Source organism: Mastigoproctus giganteus, chromosome 10 (genome assembly GCF_048544385.1).
Source record: "Mastigoproctus giganteus isolate SK-2022 chromosome 10, ASM4854438v1, whole genome shotgun sequence".
NCBI classification, from domain to species: Eukaryota; Metazoa; Arthropoda; class Arachnida; order Uropygi; family Thelyphonidae; genus Mastigoproctus; species Mastigoproctus giganteus.
The window spans coordinates 147,548,754-147,571,129 of NC_143584.1; the positions used below are offsets into that span (position 1 = coordinate 147,548,754).

Genomic DNA, 22,376 nt, shown 5'->3' on the forward strand with positions numbered 1-22,376 from the left:
GTGCAAAGAAAAACAGTAAAGACTTCTTTACTTATGTAAACTCTAGAAGGAAGGGAATGAATCAGATTGGTCCACTTGATATCAATGGTTTGATTGTTGACGATTCTGTTCAGATAGCTGATAATCTGAATGAGTATTTTGCATCTACATTCACACATGAGGAATTCTGTAGTGAAGTGGAGGCCAGAATTGTAACAGTGAGTTAAATGATTTTGTAATAACTAAGAGCAAAGTGGATGAGAAATTACTGAAGTTGTTATTTGGTTTTTAGGAGCATTATCAACTAAGGCCATATTGCTCCGGAGATATGCGGTGGTCATTCCCTGCCCTTTCCGCATCCTCCGTATTTGTTGGCTCACGGGCTCGAACCCTGGTCTAATCAAGAAGCATGTGCTACGCACTGCTGCTCCTGCCCAGCTGGCTAGGGAGGCGCCAATTACTGAAGTTAAACATAAGGAAGGCACCTGGAGTGGATGGGTTAGTTATTGTTATTGTTATTTTTGGTTTTAAGGAGCATTAGCAACTAAGGCCATATTGCTCCGTGAATATGCGGTGGTCATTCCCTGACCTTTCCGCATCCTCCGTATTTGGTGGTGACGGGCTTGAAACCTGGTCTAATCAAGAAGCGTGTGCTATACACTGCTGCTCCTTCCCACCTGGCTACAGAGGTGCCTGGAGTGGATGGGATCTATCCAGTTATATTACAGGAGGCAGCAAAGGAAGTAAGCAGGACCTTAGCCATGATTATGAGGGCATCCAGGGGAGGTCTTTAATTTCTGTTCAGGGGAAAATAATGGAGTCACTGGTTAAGAAGCAATGCAGGATCAACTAGAAAAGTCTGCAGAGAGAGAGAGAGAGAGAGAGAGAGAGAGAGAGAGAATCTCTTATTGCAACACCTTCAATTGCAACAGTTACATACAAGATTGGATAGTGTTGCAATGTCCCTTCACGGTCAAAAGGCCAGGGGTTGACACTTACAGAGTAGGAGACCGGCGGAATTACTTAGCAAGTACAGGTCACTGTTGAAAAAAAGCCGTGAATTAGGGTTGAATTTGAAAGTGTCTGCAATTCTGCCCAGACACGATAGGAGGGAGTATAAGATGAGAGCCTTGTCGATCAATTCGGCCCTGGAGGAATTGTGCAAGGCTCAAGGGGTAGAATTTTTTTCAGCCTGGACTGTACTTGTTAACAGGAGAGATTGCTTCTACAGGGATGGGATACACTTAAATAGAAAGGGTGCAAGAATTTTTGCTGCTGCTGTCGAGGCAGTGTTAGGTGGGTCGGAAAACTGCTAGTTGGGGGGGGGATACAAGGACTAATAGATTAACAGTAGCCACTGGCAGAGGTGGAAGTGATTCTTGCACTGCTTCTATTGAAATGAGCAGAAGCCTGAAAAACAAGATTCAGGATATTTCAGAGACTGCTGGGAGTCATTGCGGTACAAGTAAACACATGGGTTGTGTTAGGGTAGCTAAGAATAGAAACAGGTGCATGTATACCTGCGTGTACACCAATGCTAGGAGTTTGGTAAATAAATTTGATGAATTTGAGGTATTGCTCAAAACATCTAAGGCAGATATTGTTGGGATATCAGAGACATGGTGTCACACAGATATAAGTAATGCGGAACTGGAATTTGGGGAATACAATGTGTATAGAAAGGATAGACAGGACAGGAGGGGAGGAGGGGTTATGCTATTAGTTAAGAAACACATAAAGTCCAAGGAAGTGAAGCCAGTCGACATCGATGGACAGGGCAGTGTCGAGTCAGTTTGGTGTGACATAAGCATAGGGAAATCAAAATTGAGAGTAGGAGTGTGCTATAGGCCTAATGACTCTGATGAGTATAATAAGATATTGTACAGGGAAATAGAGTGGGCCAGTAAATCAGTGAGTCTTATAATGGGGGATTTTAATTTCCCAGATATTGACTGGAATTTGTGGGTTGGTCACTCGCACACTAGCAAGGCTTTTGTGGATTTATTGGATGATTGTTTTCTACATCAGCATGTTCGTGAGGCAACAAGAGGGAGCAATACTCTTGATCTGATTATCAGTAGTGATTCTTCATGCGTTAAGAATCTGCAGATAAATGAACCACTAGGTGGCAGTGATCACAGTGTGTTGAAGTGGGATTTACTCAAGGAGGTAACTACCATCAGAGGTAAAGGGAAGGGTTTTTGTTTTCGTAAAGGCGACTATGATGGTCTGAGACAGTATTTAAATTCTATACAGTGGGACCAACTGATGATGTTACCAATAGCAAACTCAAAATGGGAAGCATTCAAGGAACTAATCTTGGAGGCTACCAGGCTTTACATACCAACTAAGAAATATTGTTCAAGGTTTAGGCCTAAATGGTTGTCAGATGAACTAATGAGACATGTGGCAGAGAAGAAAAATGCATGGGATACATACAAATTAATGGGTGACATGGAAGCCTATGATAGATATAAGTTGGTCTGTAACCAAGTCACAAAGGAGATTAGGCAGGCAAAGGCAGACTACGAAAAATCCTTGGCAAAGGATGCAAAGAAAAACAGAAAAGAGTTCTTTACATATTTAAACTCAAGAAGGAAAGGGATGAATCAGATTGGTCCACTGGATATTGATGGTTCAACAGTTGAGGATCCTGCTCAGGTAGCTAACAATCTAAACGAGTATTTTGCATCTACATTCACGCATGAGGAGTTATTCAGGAAGGAGAATGATGTAGGTAAAGTAAACATTGGCAATGAGCTGGATGATTTTGTAATAACTGAGAGGAAAGTGGAGGAGAGATTGTTGAGGATAAACATAAAAAAGGCACCTGGGGTGGATGGGATCTATCCAGTTATATTAAAGGAGGCAGCAAAGGAAGTAAGCAAACCCCTAGCCATAATTAGGAGAGCTTCTTTGGACTCAGGGGAGGTACCCATAGACTGGAGATGTGCAAATGTAACCCCAATTCACAAAGGAAGATCAAAGGCTGACACAAGTAATTATAGACCTGTTAGTTTAACTTCTGTTCCAGGTAAATTAATGGAGGCACTGGTTAAAGAAGCACTGCAGGATCATCTAGACAAGAATTCAGTTATAGCTCAGACGCAGCATGGTTTTGTTAAGGGCAGGTCTTGCCTGACCAATTTGATTGGATACTATGATGTAGTCACAAAAGAACTGGATGCAGGGAATAACTTTGATATTATATATTTGGACCTTAGAAAGGCTTTTGATACTGTTGCACATGGAAGACTGCTGCACAAACTGGAGCAGTGTGGCATTGGAGGCAAATTGCTGCTATGGATAAGGGGATGGTTGAGTGGCAGAAGACAGAGAGTGGTAATCAATGGACACTGCTCAACGTGAACTAATGTTATTAGTGGAGTTCCTCAGGGTTCAGTGTTGGGTCCGTTGTTGTTTTCGGTGTTTATGAATGATATTGATGATGGGATATCAAGTTTAATGTCCAAGTTTGCAGATGATACAAAGGTTGGCAGGGTTGTTAAGGACACTACTGACGCTATGCTGCTCCAACAGGATCTGGAAAGGTTGAACAGATGGGCTGAGAGGTGGCAAATGAAGTTTAACATTGACAAATGTAGAGTACTACATATGGGAAACAGTAACCCCAGAGCAGCGTATCAACTCTGCGGTACTACACTGACAGTGGTGGAGAATGAAAAGGACCTGGGGGTAATTGTGCAGGCAGATATGAAGTTCTCTAAGCAGTGCAGACGAGCTGCAAGAGTAGCTCATGGTGTCTTGTCAATGATATACAGGAATTTTTCTAGCAGGGATAAGGAGGTGATTATTCCCTTGTATAAGGCAATGGTTAGGCCACATCTTGAGTACTGTATACAGGTCTGGAGGCCTCATTTCAAGAAGGATGTAGAGCTGCTGGAACGCTTACAGAGAAGGGCAACAAGATTAGTGAATGGAACAAAGGATTGCTCTTACGAAGAAAGGCTTAACTTTTGCAAATTACAGAGTCTGGAGACTAGGCACTGGCGAAGTGATCTGATAGAGGTGTATAAGGCTTTGAATGGTTTGAGCATGCTCAATTCCAATGGGATTCTTCATCTTGCTCAGAATAATCACCTCAGAGGGCATAAATTCAAATTGAGGAAGGACGGATGTCGGATAGATGTGCGGAAATTTGCCTTTGGCCAGCGGGTGGTTGGTTGGTGGAACCGACTTCCATCACTTGTTGTTGAAGTTGATAGCCTAAACAAATTTGAAGCTCAACTGGACAGGTATTTTGAATGAACGGAGGGGTGAAATGGGAGTGGTGTGTGTGTTTTTTTTTTTTTGGCTGATGCTGAATAAGCTTGCTTTCTTGCATCATATGCCTCTACTAATGCTAATGCTAATGACAACCAGATATATATATATATATATATTACAGAAATAAAGAAACTGACATTAAGTGATATAGGACATTAAACAATTAAGGTATTAAATGAAATTAGATGATACAATGACGTACATAATAGCACTGGGTTACATAAAATATTAAGATAACATGAAAATTATATTAAATAACAACTGGCATAACCTAACATTAAAATTAAATAAACAAAATAACAGTTGATACACTTGAAAGTCCCGATTTTTGTTTTCTATTTGTGGGAGAGAACAGCATGAACAGAGGCAGTTGATGCACATACTGCTGGCTCCGTCCTTGGTATGCTCAGTAATTAACTGGAGTGGTGCCTCCATAGCCAGGTGGTAAGGAGCAGCAGTGCTTAGCACATGCTTCTTGATTAGACCAGGGTTTGAGCCAGTCACCACCAAATACAGAGGATGCAGAAAGGTCAGGGAATGACCACCGCATATCCCGGAGCAATATGGCCTTAGTCGCTAATGCTCCTAAAAACCAAACAAACAAACAAACAAACAATTAACCGGGGCATTAAAGTGGTGAATGCAGGGTATGCTGGCTTGGATGTGATGAAGAGAAGGCTTTTCATTTTGCAGACTGTCTGGACCTTTGTTGACTATTCCTTATTGGAGGGAACCTGTGGTGAATTTGCATTGACTAGATAGTTTCGACAATACCCACTATCTACATTGAGTGATTGGAGGGCATGGGATGTGTGGGACCCACAATCTCGTGTCTATAGCATCAGTTAACAGCAAATTTCTTTAAGTTGATATCCTGGATTCGTCTGAGCATCTGGTAGGGTAGGAAGCGATTTGATAAGTGAAGTCATAATTGAAGAGGGCAAATTGTTGAGGTGGCTCTGAGCTGGGCAGGTGGAATCCTCCAGCCACAGAGATCCCAGACCAGAATGAAGGAGATGTGATGAGACACAGCATGGGTTTGTTAAGGGGAAGTCTTGTCTGAATAATTTGATTGGATACTATGATGTGGTCACAAAAGAACTGGATGCAAAAAATAATTTTGATATCATATACTTGGATTTTTGGAAAGCTTTTGATACTGTTGCACTTGGAAGACTACTGTACAAGTTGGATCATTATGGCATTGAGGGGCAGTTGCTACAATGGATTAAAGGATGGTTGAGTGGGGGAAGACAGAGAGTGGTAATCAATGGGCACTGCTCTTCATGGACTAATGTTATTAGTGGAGTTGCCCAGGGATCTGTGTTGGGCCCATTATTGTTTTCTGTATTTATCAATGATATTGATGAAGGTATATCAGGCTTAATGTTCAAGTTTGCAGATGATACAAAGGTTGGTAGGGTTGTTAATGAGAGTAAAGATGGTACACTACTGCAACAGGATCTGGAAAAGTTGAGCAGATGGGCTGAGAGGTGGCAACTGAAGTTTAACATTGACAAATGCAAAGTACTGCACATGGGTAGCAGTAACCCCAGAATAACATACCAACTGTGCGGTACTACACTCAGGGTAGTGGAGAATGAAAAAAGACCTGGGGGTAATTGTTCAGTCAGACATGAAGTTTTCTGAGCTGTACAGACAGGCTGCCAGAGTAGTTCAAGGTCTTGTAAATGATATACAGGAAGTTTGCTAGCAGGGATAAGAAGGTGATTATCTCCTTGTATAAGGCAATGGTCAGGCTGCACCATGAGTACTGCACACAGGTCTGGAGGCCTCATTTTAGGAAAGATGTAGAGCTGCTGGAATAAGTACAGAAAAGGGCAACGAGATTGGCGAGTGGAACCAAGGGTTGCTGTTACAAAGAAAGGCTTATATTCTACTAATTGCAGCATCTTGAAACCAGGCATCTGTGAGGTGATCCAATTGATGTGTATAAAGCCTTGAATAGTTTGAGCAAGCTCAATGCTGATGGGATTCTTACTCTTGTTCAGATTACTCACCTGATAGGACATAAATTCAAATTGAGGAAAGACAATTGTAGAATAGATGTGTGGAAATTTGTCTTTAGTCAGCAGGTGGTTGATAGTTGGAATAAACTTCCACCTGTCATTGTCTGACAGCTTAAATAAATTCAAGGCTGAACTGTACAAACTTTTGGAGTGAATGGATGGGTGAAACAGGAAGTTTTTTTTTTTTTTTTTGGCCTGATGCTATACAAGCTTGCTTTCTTGCATCATATGCCTCTACTAATGCTAATCTCTAATTCAAATTATATCAAATGTTCCAAATTAGACATCTTTCATAATTACCAATCACCGATACTTGACTTTTTAATAAAAAATTTAAAATTAATAAAAGGTCTTACATATAACTTTGTTAAAAATGACAACAATCAACTTATGGACTGTTCTGTTGATATATAGCTCTTAAGTTGCATTGTAAATGAAAAATATGTCCAATTAAAAGTATCTAAAAATATTTTTATTAGGTATATTAAAAGCGTATCTTGTAATATATACATATTTAAGACTAAGCTGTGCATAATTTTAAGAATAACTGGGCACATATGAGTTGCTTCCATTTAATCTTGAAAATTTTATTGCCTTAAATACATTTCATATTCTGCCCAGTGAAAAATAATGAGCCTGTTCTATCACATAAATTTCTTTCCATGTTATAACTGCCTTTATGTATAATTTGATCTAAGGTCCAAGCAGCAAGCTGTGCATTCTAAAATAGGTAGAATTCGTGACTGATGTAACTTTAACTTGTACATTCAAACAAATGGAATGCATAAGTTAATGTTAATACGAGGAAGCTAATGAATTTGTAAAGTGCTCAATAAACTTAAAATTCAGTAAGCTTCAGCAGTAACAAATATAAGAAAGAGCAGAAGATTGAAATATTATTCAGATTTTCAGTAATCTGAGAACACAAAGGTTATATAGCAGACATTAATTAGCATTTTCTTTATGAGACTACAGAAGAGAATTTTTACAGTTATTAATAATTAATATTAGTATTCATGGTGGCAAATGATGCAAAAAAGCAAGCTTATTCAGTATCAGTAAAAAAAAACAAAAAAAAAACAACTCCATTTTACCAATCCAATCCAATAGTTTGTCTAGTTAGGTGGTAGATGACTTTCATCAACTGGTGAAATACCACCACTTTGCTTATTGGAGGCTTGAAGTGATGAAACCCATGTTTAGTCTCTAGAGCAAAGTTTCCGGTACCCCCCCCATACTTCTCCTTCAACAGATACACGGTACTAAGTACTATAGGTTTTGATACCTTTCGTGTTTGGGGTTTTCATAAAAAAAAAAAAAAGTTCTTCCTTAAATTTATTCAAGATATCCAGTTTCACAACATCAGTTGGAAGTTTGTTCCAGAAATCAACCAAGCGTTGAATAAGGGCAAACTTTGCACATTTATTCTGCAACTATCCTTCCTCAATTTGAATTTATGTCCCCTCGTGAGCAATAGGAAGAATCCCATCAGCATTGAGCTTGCAACCACTCAAAGCCTTCAACAGCTCAATCAGAATGACCCACAGGTACACAATCTCCAAATGCTGCAATTTGCAGAACTTTTTTTCACGTCACCAACCTCGTCGCCCTTCTCTGTATCCGCTCCAGCAGCTGTACATTCTTCCTATGTTGTTTTTGTTGTTGTTGTCGTAGGGTTTTAGGAGCATCAGCAACTAAGGCCACAAATTGTGTAAATCTGTAAATTGTGTGTTCTGTGGTTAATTTAGTTGGATGAAAAACTCGAGTTTCTGGGATAATAACCATATTGTGGAAAAGGTCCATAAAAATTCCTCACGTCATTGACGGGCCTTGAACTTAGCTCTTTTCCACCTGGTGTGGGGGAGGATGGCGATTCTACCAACTGTGCTACCCACGAGGGCATATTCTTCCTAAAATGAATCCTCCAGACCTGTATGCAGAACTCAATATGTGGCCTGACAATTGCATTATGCAATGGAATATCACCTCCTTATCCCTGCTAGCAAAATTCCTGTATATCACTGACAAAATCCCATGTCCTGTCCTAGCAGCCTTTCTGTACTGCTCAGAGAATTTCATATCTGACTGCACAATTACCCTCAGGTCTTTTTAATTTTTCACTATCCTGAGTGTAGTGTTGCTGTTGTTACAATAATGCTAGGAATACAGTAAATAAATCTGATGAATATGAAGTACTGGTTAAGTCAAGAAATGTGGACATTATAGGGATATTGGAAACATGGTGCCACTGAGACATAGAGGATGCAGAATTTGAATATGGTGGGTGGGGTACAGAAAGAATAGACAGGACAGGACAGGACTGGGGGGGGGGGGAAGTTATGCTCTTTGTTAAGAAGGACACAGAATCTAAGGCAGTGTCTCCAGTTGATGTTTGTGACCAGTGTAATGCTGAGTCTGGAGTGACAAGTACATTTCACAACCCTCTGGCTCCTACCCTGCAGCCAACCTTTGACCAATCTAAGGATTTTCTCTGTGATTCCAACATTTTCCAGCTTATATGATAATCTCACAAGCAGGACTGAGTCAAATGTTACGTCCAGCTCCCAAGAGACTCTATCAAAATAGCTAACAGGTTAGTTAAACAAGATTTTTCCCTTACAAAACCATGTTGTTTCCTTCAGAATTCCATTTCTCTTGATCATTACGTCCAGGATTTTCTCTACTACTGAAGTCAGACTGATTGGAAGTTAACCATTTCACACTTAAAACCAACTTTATGTATTGGTGATAAATTGGCACTTTTCTTAATGTTACAAGGGAATCTCTCCTGAGTCCAATAATGTCCTCATATTTAACCTTAATGGTTTAGTACACTTTCTTGTTGCCTCCTAAAATATTGGGTATACGTCATCAACTCCAGGAGCTTTACTCACCTTTAGGCATGAAACTTTTCCCAATAAATAACACTGAACAACAAATTTTAGGTTATATCTTGTTACTGGCATGAAAGTAGGTTTACTTTATAGATTAGACATGGAAATGGTGCTTAAAATGGCAGATTGGCTCTGATTTTTGAAAATAGTAGTATTTTATATTTATAAAAGGTATTTCTTATTTATATGGCAGTAAGATGTAGCTATGAACATACCTATATCATAGACGGGACCTTTATGCCTTGTGCTTGTATTCAGTTTCGGGAGCTGAATGAAATATTCCTTTTTGCAATCCAACAATAATCGGCTAACATGGCGCCACTCCATTTGCTTTTGTACCTTTGTTCCATCATGCGATGTCATGATGCAAGCACTCGCCATGCTCATTGCTGATGGTACCACATTTTGGCAGGAAGAAATCCAGGTGTGAGTGCAAGAAATGCATCTTCAATGACATGTTGCACCCCAGTTTTTCATAAGACGTAATGAGATTTTCCACAAGCTGCCTGTAGTTGCTGGCTTTAACATTTCCTAGACAACCAGTCAAAAGATTTCGAAAGGCTTTCCACGCTGATTTCTCACTATCACTAAGGACATATTTGAACTATTCATCTTGGAAAAGTTGCCTTATTTGCAGACCAATGAAAATGTCTGCCTTAATCTTCTCTGTCGTCTTGGAAATTTATCTTGCAAGTATGTGAATGCAGGACCATTCACTTCCAAAGCCTTCATGAAATTTTTCATAAATCCCAGTTTTACATGGAGTGGCAGAAGCAAAACTTTACTGGATCTACCAGAGAAGATTCAAATGTTATGTTCTTCATTTCAGGTGTTAATGATTTTCGTTGAGGCTAACTTCTCTTCTTCTTGACACGACTATCCCACTCGCAGAGAAAGCAACAATACTTAGTATGACCCTTTTGTAGTCCTAATAAAATGCTGATTATCTTTAAATCACCACATATCTGCTACTCATACTTCTGATAGTGTACACCTAAGAGGATGTTCTCCATGTGTGCATATGCTTCTTTTTTGTGGACAGTATATGGAAGAGGTACTGAAGGCAGCATATTTCCATTGTGTAATAACACAGCTTTAAGGCTATGCTATTACACAACTTCTAAACTAATCTTAGGGGCGGCTATAAATATTCACCATTCTCCAGGAGTGTGCCTCATGTTCATTGCTGCCATTAGACCATCAACATCCTTACAAACAGTGAATTTACCTTCTCTGTTTGATAGAATTTATCATAGTCTTTATTTCAAGTATGAAATGTTGTCTCCTTCACAGAATGATCTAGAAGATTCCACTATTGTAGCCTTGAGACCAAAAGCTCTGCCTTATTCTTTGGCAGTTTGAGATCCTTGATGAGATCATGCTCACTTTCTGTGATCTTACGTGGTTCAGAAGGATAAAGGTTTGGACAAAATGGCAGATCCCTTGACATAGATGGCTGCTGTACTTCTTCATGTAATATCAAGTTGATGTCCATCAGTGTCTTCATCTTCATCAGCACATACAGAAAAACGGTCGTGTGGTTTAGGAATAGGTAGTACTAAACCACACGACCCAAATATACTATCTCAAATTTGTCCCATGAGGCATGGGACAAATTTGAGATAGTATATTTGGGCACGTTGCTGTTCACTTTTTCGTCACTGTCATCCCTTTTCTAATAGGAGGCACCATACAGAAGTAACAGTCTGTCACGTGATTTGGTGGCTCCCTCCATATCATGGGCACTGCAAAAGGCATAAAACGTCCCTTTTCATTCACCCACATATTGAGTTTTGATGTGAACAGGTAGTGCAGCATATGTGTGTAGCCCAGTTCTTGTCCTGGTCGCTTACATAGAAGTCATCTGGACTATTCACATAATTTTGGGGCACATTAATCTTACACAACATTAATACTGTGCAAAACGTAGGATTCTCACAGAGAACAACCATTAACTGAGAACATATTGCCCAGTACCTAGCCATTTTTGAGGATTACTGCAAAAGAGTTGAAGATGCATTTGAAGTGACAACAACTTATTACGTGATGCAGAGCGAGGCAACAGTTGCCGATCATGTGATTAGGCATGGTGGTACTGAAACTGTGGTGTTGCCATGCATTTTTCTGAGAGCCATAATTGATAATGTAGAGTAACTGGCTAATATGAGACCCGACTGTAATTCGAAAACAAGAGCCAATCAAAAATTTTAATGTGATTTTCATGTTCAGCAGAATAAAATTAGTCAAGATATTTGCTGATGCTATTGAGGCAGTGTTAGGTGGGTCGGAAAACTGCTAGCTTTGGGGGAGACAAAGACCAATAGATTGACAGTAGCCACTGGCAGAGGTGAAAGAGATTCTTGCACTGATTCTATTAGAATGAGCAGAAGCCTGAAAAACAAGATGCATGATATTTCAGAGACTGCTGGGAGCCATTGCGGTACAAGTAAACACATGGGTTGTGCTAGGGTAGCTAAGAATAGAAACAGGTGCAGGTATACTTGCGTGTACACCAATGCTTGGAGTTTAGTAAATAAATTTGATGAATTTGAGGTATTGCTCAAAACATCAAAGGCAGATATTGTTGGGATATCAGAGACGTGGAGTCACACAGATATAAGGGATGCAGAACTGGAATTTGGGGAGTACAACATCTACAGAAAGGATAGAAAGGGGGGGAAGGGTTATGCTATTAGTTAAGAAACACATAAAAACCAAGGAAGTGAAGCCAGTCGACATCGCTGGACAGTGCAGTGTTGAGGCAGTTTGGTGTGACATAAGCATTGGGAGATCAAAATTGAGAGTAGGAGTGTGCTATAGGCCTAATGACTCTGATGAATATAATAAGAAACTGTACAGGGAAATAGAGTGGGCCAGTAAATCAGAGTCTTATAATGGGAGATTTTAATTTCCCAGATATTGACTGGAATTTGGGGGCTGGTCACTCATACACTAGCAGGGCTTTTATGGATTTATTGGATGATTGTTTTCTACATCAGCATGTTTGGGAGGCAACTAGAGGAAGTAATACTCTTGATTTGATTATCAGCAGTGATTCTTCATGCATTAAGAATCGGCAGATAAATGAACCACTAGGTGGCAGTGATCACAGTGTGCTGAAGTGGGATTTACTTAGAGGTAACTACCATTAGGGGTAAAGGGAAGGGTTATTGCTTCCGTAAAGGCGACTATGATGGACTGAGACAGTATTTAAATTCTATACAGTGGGACCAACTGATGATGTTACCAACAGCAAATTCAAAATGGGAAGCATTCAAAGAACTTATCTTGGACGCTACTAGGCTTTACATTCCAACTAAAAAAAATTGTTCAAGGTTTAGGCCAAAATGGATATCAGATGAACTAATGAGGCATATGGCAGAGAAGAAAAATGCATGGGATACTTACAAATTAACACATGACACAGAAGCCTATGATAGATACAAGTTGATATGCAACCAAGTTACAAAGGAGGTTAGGCAGGCGAAGGCAGATTTCGAGAAATCCTTGGCAAAGGATGCAAAGAAAAACAGCAAAGAGTTCTTTACTTATGTAAACTCTAGAAGGAAGGGGATGAATCAGATTGGTCCACTTGATATTGATGGGTCAACTGTTGATGATCCTGCTCAGGTAGCTAACAAACTAAATAAATAATTTACATCGACATTCGCACATGAGGAGTTATTCAGCGAGGGGAATGCCAGAGGTGTATTCAACTCTAGCAGTAAGCTACAGAATCTTCAAAATAACTGGGAGTAAAGTGGAGGAGAAATTGTTGAAGATAAACACAAGAAAGGCACCCGGGGTGGATGGTATCTATCCAGTTATATTAAAGGAGGCAGCAAAGGAAGCAAGCAAACCCTTAGCCATAATTATGAGAGCTTCCTTGGACTCAGGGGAGGTACCCATAGATTGGAAATGTGCAAATGTGACCCCAATTCACAAAGGAGGATCAAAGGCTGACACAAATAATTATAGACCTGTGAGCTTAACTTCTGTTCCAGGAAAATTAATGGAGGCACTGGTTAAAGAAGCACTGCAGGATTATTTAGACAAGACTTCAGTTATAGCTCGGACACAGCATGGTTTTGTTTAGGGGAAGTCTTGCCCGACCAATCTGATTGGATACTATGATGCAGTCACAAAAGAACTGGATGCAGGGAATAGCTTTGATATTATATACTTGGATCTTAGAAAGGCTTTTGATACTGTTGCACATGGAAGACTGCTACACAAATTGGAGCAGTGTGACATAGGAGGCAAATTGCTGCAATGGATAAAGGGGTGGTTGAGGGGGAGAAGACAGAGAGTGGTAATCAATGGACACTGCTCATCGTGGACTAATGTTATTAGTGGAGTCCCTCAGGGCTCAGTGTTGGGTCCATTATTGTTTTCTGTATTTATAAATGATATTCATGATGGTATATCAAGCTTAATGTCGAAGTTTGCAGACGATGCGAAGGTTGGCAGGGTTGTCAAGGACACTACTGACACTATGCTGCTGGAACAGGATCTGGAAAGGTTGAGCAGATGGGCTGAGAGATGGCAAATGAAGTTTAACATTGACAAATGTAAAGTACTACACATGGGAAACAGCAACCCCAGAGCAACGTATCAACTCTGTGGTACTACACTGACAGTGGTAGAGAATGAAAGGGACTTGGGGTGGTTGTGCAGGCAGATATGAAGTTCTCTGAGCAGTGCAGACCGGCTGCAAGAGTAGCTCATGGTGTCTTGTCAATGATATACAGGAATTTTTCCAGCAGGGATAAGGAGGTGATTATTCCCTTGTATATGGCAATGGTAAGGCCACACCTAGAGTACTGTATACAGGTCTGGAGGCCTCATTTCAAGAAGGATGTAGAGCTGCTGGAACGAGTACAGAGAAGGGCAACAAGATTAGTGAATGGAACAAAGGGGTGCTCTTACGAAGAAAGGCTTAAGTTTTGCAAATTACAGTGTCTGGAGACTAGGCACCAGCGAGGTGATCTGATAGAGGTGTATAAAGCCTTGAATGGTTTGAGCATGCTCAATGCTGATGGGATTCTTCCTCTAGCTCAGAATAATCACCTGAGAGGGCATAAATTCAAATTGAGGAAAGACAGATGTAGGATAGACGTGCGGAAATTTGCCTTTAGCCAGCGGGTGGTTGGTTGGTGGAACAGACTTCCATCCCTTGTCGTGGAGGTTGATAGCCTAAATAAGTTTAAGGCTCAGCTGGACAGGTATTTTGATCGAACAGAGGGGTGAAGTGGAAGTGGTTTTTTTTTTGGCTGATGCTGCATATGCTTGCTTTCTTGCATCAAATGCCTCTACTAATGCTAATGCTAAGATTGGGTATTTTTTCGTTTTCATAACATTTTACATGTTGACCAGTGTAATCTTCTGACATTTCAACATTGACAATTTCATGCTCCCCAGCTTCAATCGCACAACTTCTTCACACGGTCTTTAGTCCATAAATATTGATGCAAAATACCCGTTCAGTTTATCTGTATCATCATCTGGGTTATCTAAAACATTCCACATACATTGGCATTCAGTCCAATTTGTTCTTGTCTTTTTTGCATTCACATATATGAAAACCCCTTGTCCCTATTCTTCACTCTCTTAGCCCATGATTTTTCATAATCTGCGTCTGCCAGCATAACCTTTACAGTAGTACTACTATAGATCAACTTGTTTATACTCCTCTAACCACTAGGTCAGAGGAGTTTACATTAATTATTTTGACAATGAATGCTTAACTGTATTTAGTAATCATATGAGTTGGAACCCTAGTCCATTTGAAGTGTGTGTGCCTCTGCATACTCACACTTGAGCCTTTATAGCTGTTATGGGATTTGGTATTTTTTATCATTCTGTATATTTTTTAATGCCATCTTTCCTGCTCTTTTACAATGGTGAGCTCATTATTCATCCATCTTGGCATCCTCCTTGTGCTGTGTTTTCTTAATTACATATATGCATTTATGGCCTTTGTTACCATAGTTTTAAAGGTATGTCATACTTCTAATGTATTTGCACTCTGTGCAAATACATTAGAATTTCAGGAAAGACATTATGACAGCGTAAGCTGTCATACTGTCATAATGCTTAAGCTGTCATACTGTCATAATGCTTAAGCTGTCATACTGTCATAATGCTTAAGCTGTCATAATCTCTTTCCTCAAATTAAAACGTTTGCCTTTAACAAATGCGCTCTCTCAACCCCATATCATCATCCAACTTAGAACTCCATGATCACTTCCTGCTAATGATTCCTGTACTGTCAGCCCTATGATGTCATCTGGTTCATGGGTGACAGTCCAGCCTAAAATATTTTTGTAGTCCATGGCTTCTCCCTCAAATATAGAAGTGGTCAGTATCTGAAAAAATATGTTGGGGAACACTTACCTAGATGATTTAAAATTATTCCTTCCCATGGTGAGCTTCCCTCCCACTTGCTCCAATCAATTAGAGACAAAAAGTTGAATTTTCTCAATGTTTATTTGTCTCCCTTCGAATTCGAGTTAGAAAGTCTGCTGTTTAAAAATGTATTCTGACATAAATTAATATGTAATCAAAATCATAAAAAAAATACAGATTTTATAATGTACAAGTCAAAATCACCAATAAACTCTCTTATAACCATTACAGTAATGGTATATTTGATAACATTTACTATAAATTTTCATTAACAGTCTAATATTCAATAAAAATACATACCAACCACACTATTGTTTGATTTATATAATCAGGATCAGCTGCTAGGTTAAAAAATGGTAGAATTATCATATTTACAGTGACCTCCTAAAAAATTAAAAAGAAAAATTTGGGTCAATCCATAATGCAGATAAAAGTCAGAATTTAATATTTCTTACAAATTTAAAGGATATAAAATCTAAAAAAAAAACTCATACTAGACAATCTTTGTTAATTCATACTATGGATTAACAAAGGAATAATTTACAGTATTGAATAACTGAAAGACATTAACAATGCTTAATGTCTTTCAGTTATTCAATAATTCTTTTTACATGGAGCTGGATACATGGGATCTTTGTTGCTGCTGTTGTTATTTGGTTTTTGGGAGCATTAGCAATTAAGGCTATATTGCTCCAAGGATATGCAGTGGTCATTCCCTGACCTTTCCGCGTCCTCCGTATTTGGTGGTCATGGGCTCAAACCCCAGTCTAATCAAGAAACGTGTGCTACGCACTGCTGCTCCTGCCCACCTGGCTATGGAGGTGCCTTATGGATCTTTGTGATCTCTGTTTTCGTAAAGATGACTACAGTGGGATCAACTGATGATGTTAAAAACAGTGAATTCTAAATGGAAGGCCTTCAGGGAATTAATCTTGGAAGCTAATAGGCTTTTCATACCAAATAAGAAATACTGTTCAAGGTATAGGACTAAATGGATGTCAGATGAACTAATGAGGTTCGTGGCAGAGAAGCTTGAAATGTGGGATTTATGAATTAGTGGGATGCATATAAATTAGCAGGTGACACAGAGAACTATGGCAGATATAATCTAGTCTGTAATCAAGTCACAAAGGAGGTTAGGCAAGTGAAGGCTTATTACAAGAAATCCTTGGCAAAGGATGCAAATAAAAACAATACGGACTTCTTTACTTATGTAAAGAAGGAAGGGGATGAATCAGATTGGTCCAATTGATGTTGGTTTCTTGACTGTTGGTGATCCTGCTCAGATAGCCGACAAACTGAATGAGTATTTTGCATCTACATTCACACACGAGGAATTCTGTAAGGAAGGGGAGGGCAGAAGTTTACTTAACTCTAACAGGGAGCTAAATGATTTTGTAATAACAGAGAACAAAGTGGAAGAGAAATTGTTGAAGTTAAATATAAAAAAGGCACCTGGGGCAGATGGAATCTATCCAGTTATATTAAAGGAGGCAGTGAGGGAAGTAAGCAAACCCTTAGCCATAATTATGAGAGCATCCTTAGAATCAGGGGAGATCCCCATGGACTGGAGATGTGCAAATGTATCTCCAATTCACAAAGCGTGACACAAATAATTATAGACCTGTTAGTTTAATTTTTGTTCTGGGAAAAATAATGGAGTCATTAGTTAAAGAAGTGATGCAGGATCACCTAGGCAAGACTGCAGTAATAGTTCAGACACAGAATGGGTTTGTTAAGAGGTCTTGACTGACCAATTTCATTGGATATTATGATGTGGTCACAAAGGAACTGGATGCAAAAAAAATTTTCATATCATATACAGGTAATTCCTGACTTTATGAGTTAATTCATTCCTAGCATGCGCTCGTAAAGTGAAAACTCGTAAAGCGGGAATTTATTTCCTATAGACATAATGTTAAAAACAGGGGTTACGTTCTCAAAATGAAATTAGTTAGCTAATTAGTTTGTTTAAATAATGATTGATTTATCCAAAGAAATGAAAACATAGCCTGTAAAATCAAGTAAATTATAATTTAAAGAAATTATTTATGACTTACAAATGTTAAAGAATGTTTATTCTTCATCATCGACTAAATGCATACTCGTTGATCACTTATTGTTGGGGTCAGCACTCGTTATTGGTTTGTTGCACAAGGAGTCAGTCTTCAGAACTGCTTCAAGAGGCATTTGTTTCCAAGATAATCTTTTCTCTTTTCTTTATAAATTTCACGATAGCATGCATAAGCATTTTTTAAGGTCCACATACAAATTGCATCTAACCAACAAGATACGCACAAGTGAAATTGCAACAAAATGAGTGGGGAGTAACAAGTTTATGAAGCATGGAGAAAAAGGGGGGGATGAAGAGAAGATTCTGAATATTTATTTGTTTTTTATATGATTAAACACATTTCACCATAATAAGGTAAAAATCTACATAATTCCAGCTATTGGTATTTTTGCAAATGCAATAACACTAAGTTAACTACCTGTTTATAATTGCTTGCACTAACAGAAAAGCTCAATAAACCAGAAACTGCAAATTGTTTTTACTGTTTTATGGTTGTGACCTCCAGAAATGTGCTTTAGAAAAATATCAGAAAGGTGTTCAAAATTTTGATTCTTATAACAGAACATATGTTAAAGATGAAAGTGTAGTGCATTTTAATGATTTGAATTGGTAACTAATACAATTTACATTTTAAAAATGACCTTTCAGAGAGATAAATAGTTTAGTTATACAGCGAAAATTTCAACTTCCGAGGTCTTGGAACGAATAACTAAAAAACAATGTATTATTGGGTTCACATTATGATATTTTCACGATACGATGGTCTCTCTGGAATGGATTAATATCGTAAAGTGGGGTGCACTATATTGTATAGCTACGTGCATGGTTTGAAATGTGGGATTTATGAATATTTAACATTCATTTTTTTTGCAATTAATTATCATATTTTCGATTTTGTTGATATTTGAAAAAAAAAAAAAAAAATCATAAACCTGGGAACCCGTAAAGTGGGAACTGCCTGTATTTAGATTTCAGGAAAGCTTTTGGTACTGTTGCAAATGGAAGGCTGCTGTACAAATTGGAGCAGTATGGCATTAAGGGCAAGTTGCTGCAATGGATAAAGGGATAGTTGAATGGGAGACAGCAGAGAGTGGCAATAATGGACACTGCTGTACATGGAGTAATGTTATTAGTGGAGTCCCCCAGGGTTCGGTGTTGGGCCCATTGTTGTTTTGTGTATTTATTAATGATATCGATGAAGGTATATCAGGCTTAATGTCCAAGTTTTCAGATGATACAAAGGTTGGCAGGGTTGTTAATGACAGAAAAGACAGTATGCTACTGCAACAGGATCTAGAAAAGTTAGGTAGATGGGCTGAGAAGTGGCAACTGAAGTTTAATATTGACAAATGTAAAGTACTGCATATGGATAGCAGTAACCCAAGAGGAACGTACCGACTGTGTGGTACTACACTCAGGGAGGTGGAGAATGAAAAAGATCTGGGGGTAAATGTGCAGTTGAATATGAAATTCTCTGAGCAGTGCAGACAGGCTGCCAGAGCAGGTCATGGAGTTTTGTCAATGATATATAGGAATTTTGCTAGCAGAGAAAAGGAGATGATTATACCTTTGTATAAGGCAGGGGTGGCCAACGAGTCAATCGCGATCTACCAGTCGATCGTGGCTTTAATTTCGGCCAATAACAACGAATTTTAAATATATATAAAAAATAGATTAGTCAAAATCTAAATGTTATTATTATTACGTGCCCCTTATTATATTATTATTACGTATAACTACCAGCTGGCTGAAGTTGGCAAACATCTACAAATTTATCCTGCAACCATCCTTCCTCAATTTGAATTTATGCTTCCTTATGTTGTAAAAGCAAAAACTATACTGATTTACTGTACTAGACTCTACTGATGTCCTTATAGGGCAGCATAAAGAAAATTAAAATTAAAACATTATTCAAACCAAGTATTTTTGATATAATGCCCAATGAATAATTTTTTTTTGTATAAAATTGGAGTAAATGGCATTGGGGGAAAGTTATTACTATAGATAAAGTGATGGTTGAGTGATATGAGATATGTTAAGTTCTCTTAATAATGTAGTTAAAAATGATCACTGCTCTTCATGGACTAATCTCCACGAAGAGCAGTGATTCTTCCAGATGAAGTAATTTTAGGGTAATGTGCACTTGATAATGAAAAGGACTGGAATAATTATATAACATATAAAGTTCTCTTAATAATGTAAACAGGCTGCTAGGACAGCTCATAGGGTTGTTTATTAAGCAATAGAGTTTAACATGACTGACATCCCTACAGATTTAAGCTTCACAAATTTATCACCATCACTAAAAAAGTCAGCAATATTTTGAGAGCCAATAAAAGCTGGATACGAGTAGTTTGTAACCGAGGACTCTTTCTTTGGGCAAAATAAGACTGGGGAGCATGAATAAAGACTACTGAATATGTAAAATTTTCAAGAATGAGAGCACTAAAAAAAACCCCTACAAATAAAAAGTATAAAATATAAAACAAAAAATAAATAAATAAATAAAATAAAATAATAATAACATGAAATAAGTGAATTTTTCTTCCCTCCTCATGTAGGAACCTATCCAGCTGACCTCTCAATCTCTCCAAGCTATCAGTCAACCCCACATGGAATTAATTTATTTTACTAATCAACAACTTGGTGACTAAAACAGTACTTTTTAAACCATATATAAACCTTTTTGCCTGTAATTTGAATTTATTCATTCCTAGATCTGGAATCAGTGAAAATTTTACCCTGATTCACTTTTCTTTCTCCTCTCAGTGCCTCATACACTCAATTACATTTCCTCTAAGGCGAGTTACCAAGTTTTCTATCCCACATATTCAGTCTTACCTCATGTGGTCATCTTTTTGCCAATCTCACAGGACTCTTTCAAGAAACTCAACATCCTTTTTTAAGTGAAGTTTCTATACTTGAACACAGTATTTCAAGTGGTGTTATCAGTGCCTTATATAATGTGATTATGAGTTACTTATCTCTACAAGTAAATGTTCAATAGGACACTATGGGTCTTCCTTGCCACCTGTTTACACTGCTTGGAGAACTTCATGTCTGATTGTATTATAACTCCAAAATTAATTTCTTCCTCTACTATTTTAACTTCAACCCAACAAGTGTATAAATTATTCTAAGGCTACTATTCCCAGAGTAACTTGTATTTTCCTGCATTAAAAGATAGCTGCCACTTTTTGATGTGAAAACATCTTTGGCAGCACCTATTACATTTTTGGACTGAAGCAAAACCAACTGGTAACAAAAATGTCAGATGGAAATTATATAATTTGCATCATTTCCGTTTCACATTTTCGTCAAAGATGTTTTCACATAAAACATATTTTGCGCGTACAAGGTACACACATGCTTTTTTTTCATTACTTGCATATAACTTCAATAAATTTTACTTTTATCAGCTTAAGTCTTTATAATTACAAGGCAGGGTTAAATGGTTGGAAAACTGTCAGCACTGGAGGGGGGGGGATACACAGGCTAATAGGTTAACAGCAGTTGCAAGCAGAAGTGAAAGTGATTCTTGCATTGCATCTATTGGGACGTGTAGCAGCTTGAAGGACAAGATGCCAGAGATTACAAGGACTACTGGGGTTCCTCATGACACAAGCAAATACATGAGCTGTATCAGGGTTATTTAGGAGCACAAAGGGGTGCATGTATACTTGCTTGCACACTAATGCCATAATTATGAGAGCATTCTTGGACTCAGGGGAAGGCCTCACAGACGAGATGTGCAAATGTATCACCAATTCGCAAAGGGGAATCTAAGGGCGATGTCACCCTTAGATCCCCCTTTCCAAATTAGCGATACAATTAACTACAGACTAGTTAGTTCAACTTCTGTTCTGGGGAAAATAATGGAGTAACTGGTTAAAGTTGCATTGCAGGATCATCTAGACAAGACTGCAGTAATAATTCAGACACAGCATAGGTTTGAGGGAAAGTCTTCTCTGACCAATTAGAATGGATACTATGATGTGGTCACAAAGGAACTGGATGCAAAAAATAATTTTGATATCATATACTTGGATTCCAGGAAAGCTTCTGATACTGTTGCACATGGAAGACTACTGTATAAATTGGAGCAGTATGGTATTAAGGGCAAGGTGCTACAATGGATAAAAGGGTGGTTGAGTGGGAGAAGACAGAGAGTGGTAATCAATGGACTTTGCTCTTCATGGAGTCCCCCAGGGTTCGGTGTTGAGCCCACTGTTGTTTTGTATATTTATCAATGATATTGATGAAGGTATATTAAGCTTAATAACAAAGTTTGCAGATGATCCAAAGGTTGGCAGGGTTGTAAATGACAGTAATGGCAGTGTACTACTGTAACAGGATCTAGAAATGATGGGCAGATGGGCTGAGAAGTGGCAACTTATGTTTAACATTGACAAATGCAGAGTACTGAATAGAGGTAGAAATAACCCCAGAGTAACGTACGAACTGTGTGGTACTACACCGAGGGTGGTAGAAAATGAAAGAGATCTGGGAGTAACTGTGCAGTCAGATATGAAGTTTTCTGGGCAGTGCAGACAGGCTGCCAGAGCAGGTCATGGGGTATTGTCAATGATATACAGGAATTTTGCTAGTAAGGAAAAGGAGAAGATTATTATTCCTTTGTATAAGATAATGGTCAGGCCACGCCTTGAGTACTACATACAGGTCTGGAGGCCTCATTTTTGGAAG

The 22,376-nt window shown here is 38.6% G+C and overlaps 1 protein-coding gene across 1 annotated transcript in view; it reads right to left on the reverse strand.

The window, feature by feature from the left end:
- The window catches only part of LOC150079350 (sorting nexin-13-like), a 392,325-nt gene that overhangs the window by 188,323 nt on the left and 181,626 nt on the right, over nucleotides 1-22,376 (reverse strand). The window contains exon 9 of the mRNA XM_090382305.1: nucleotides 15,899-15,982. Within this exon, the coding sequence (XP_090238431.1) occupies nucleotides 15,899-15,982 (84 nt within the window). The remainder of the gene's footprint in view (nucleotides 1-15,898; nucleotides 15,983-22,376) is intronic.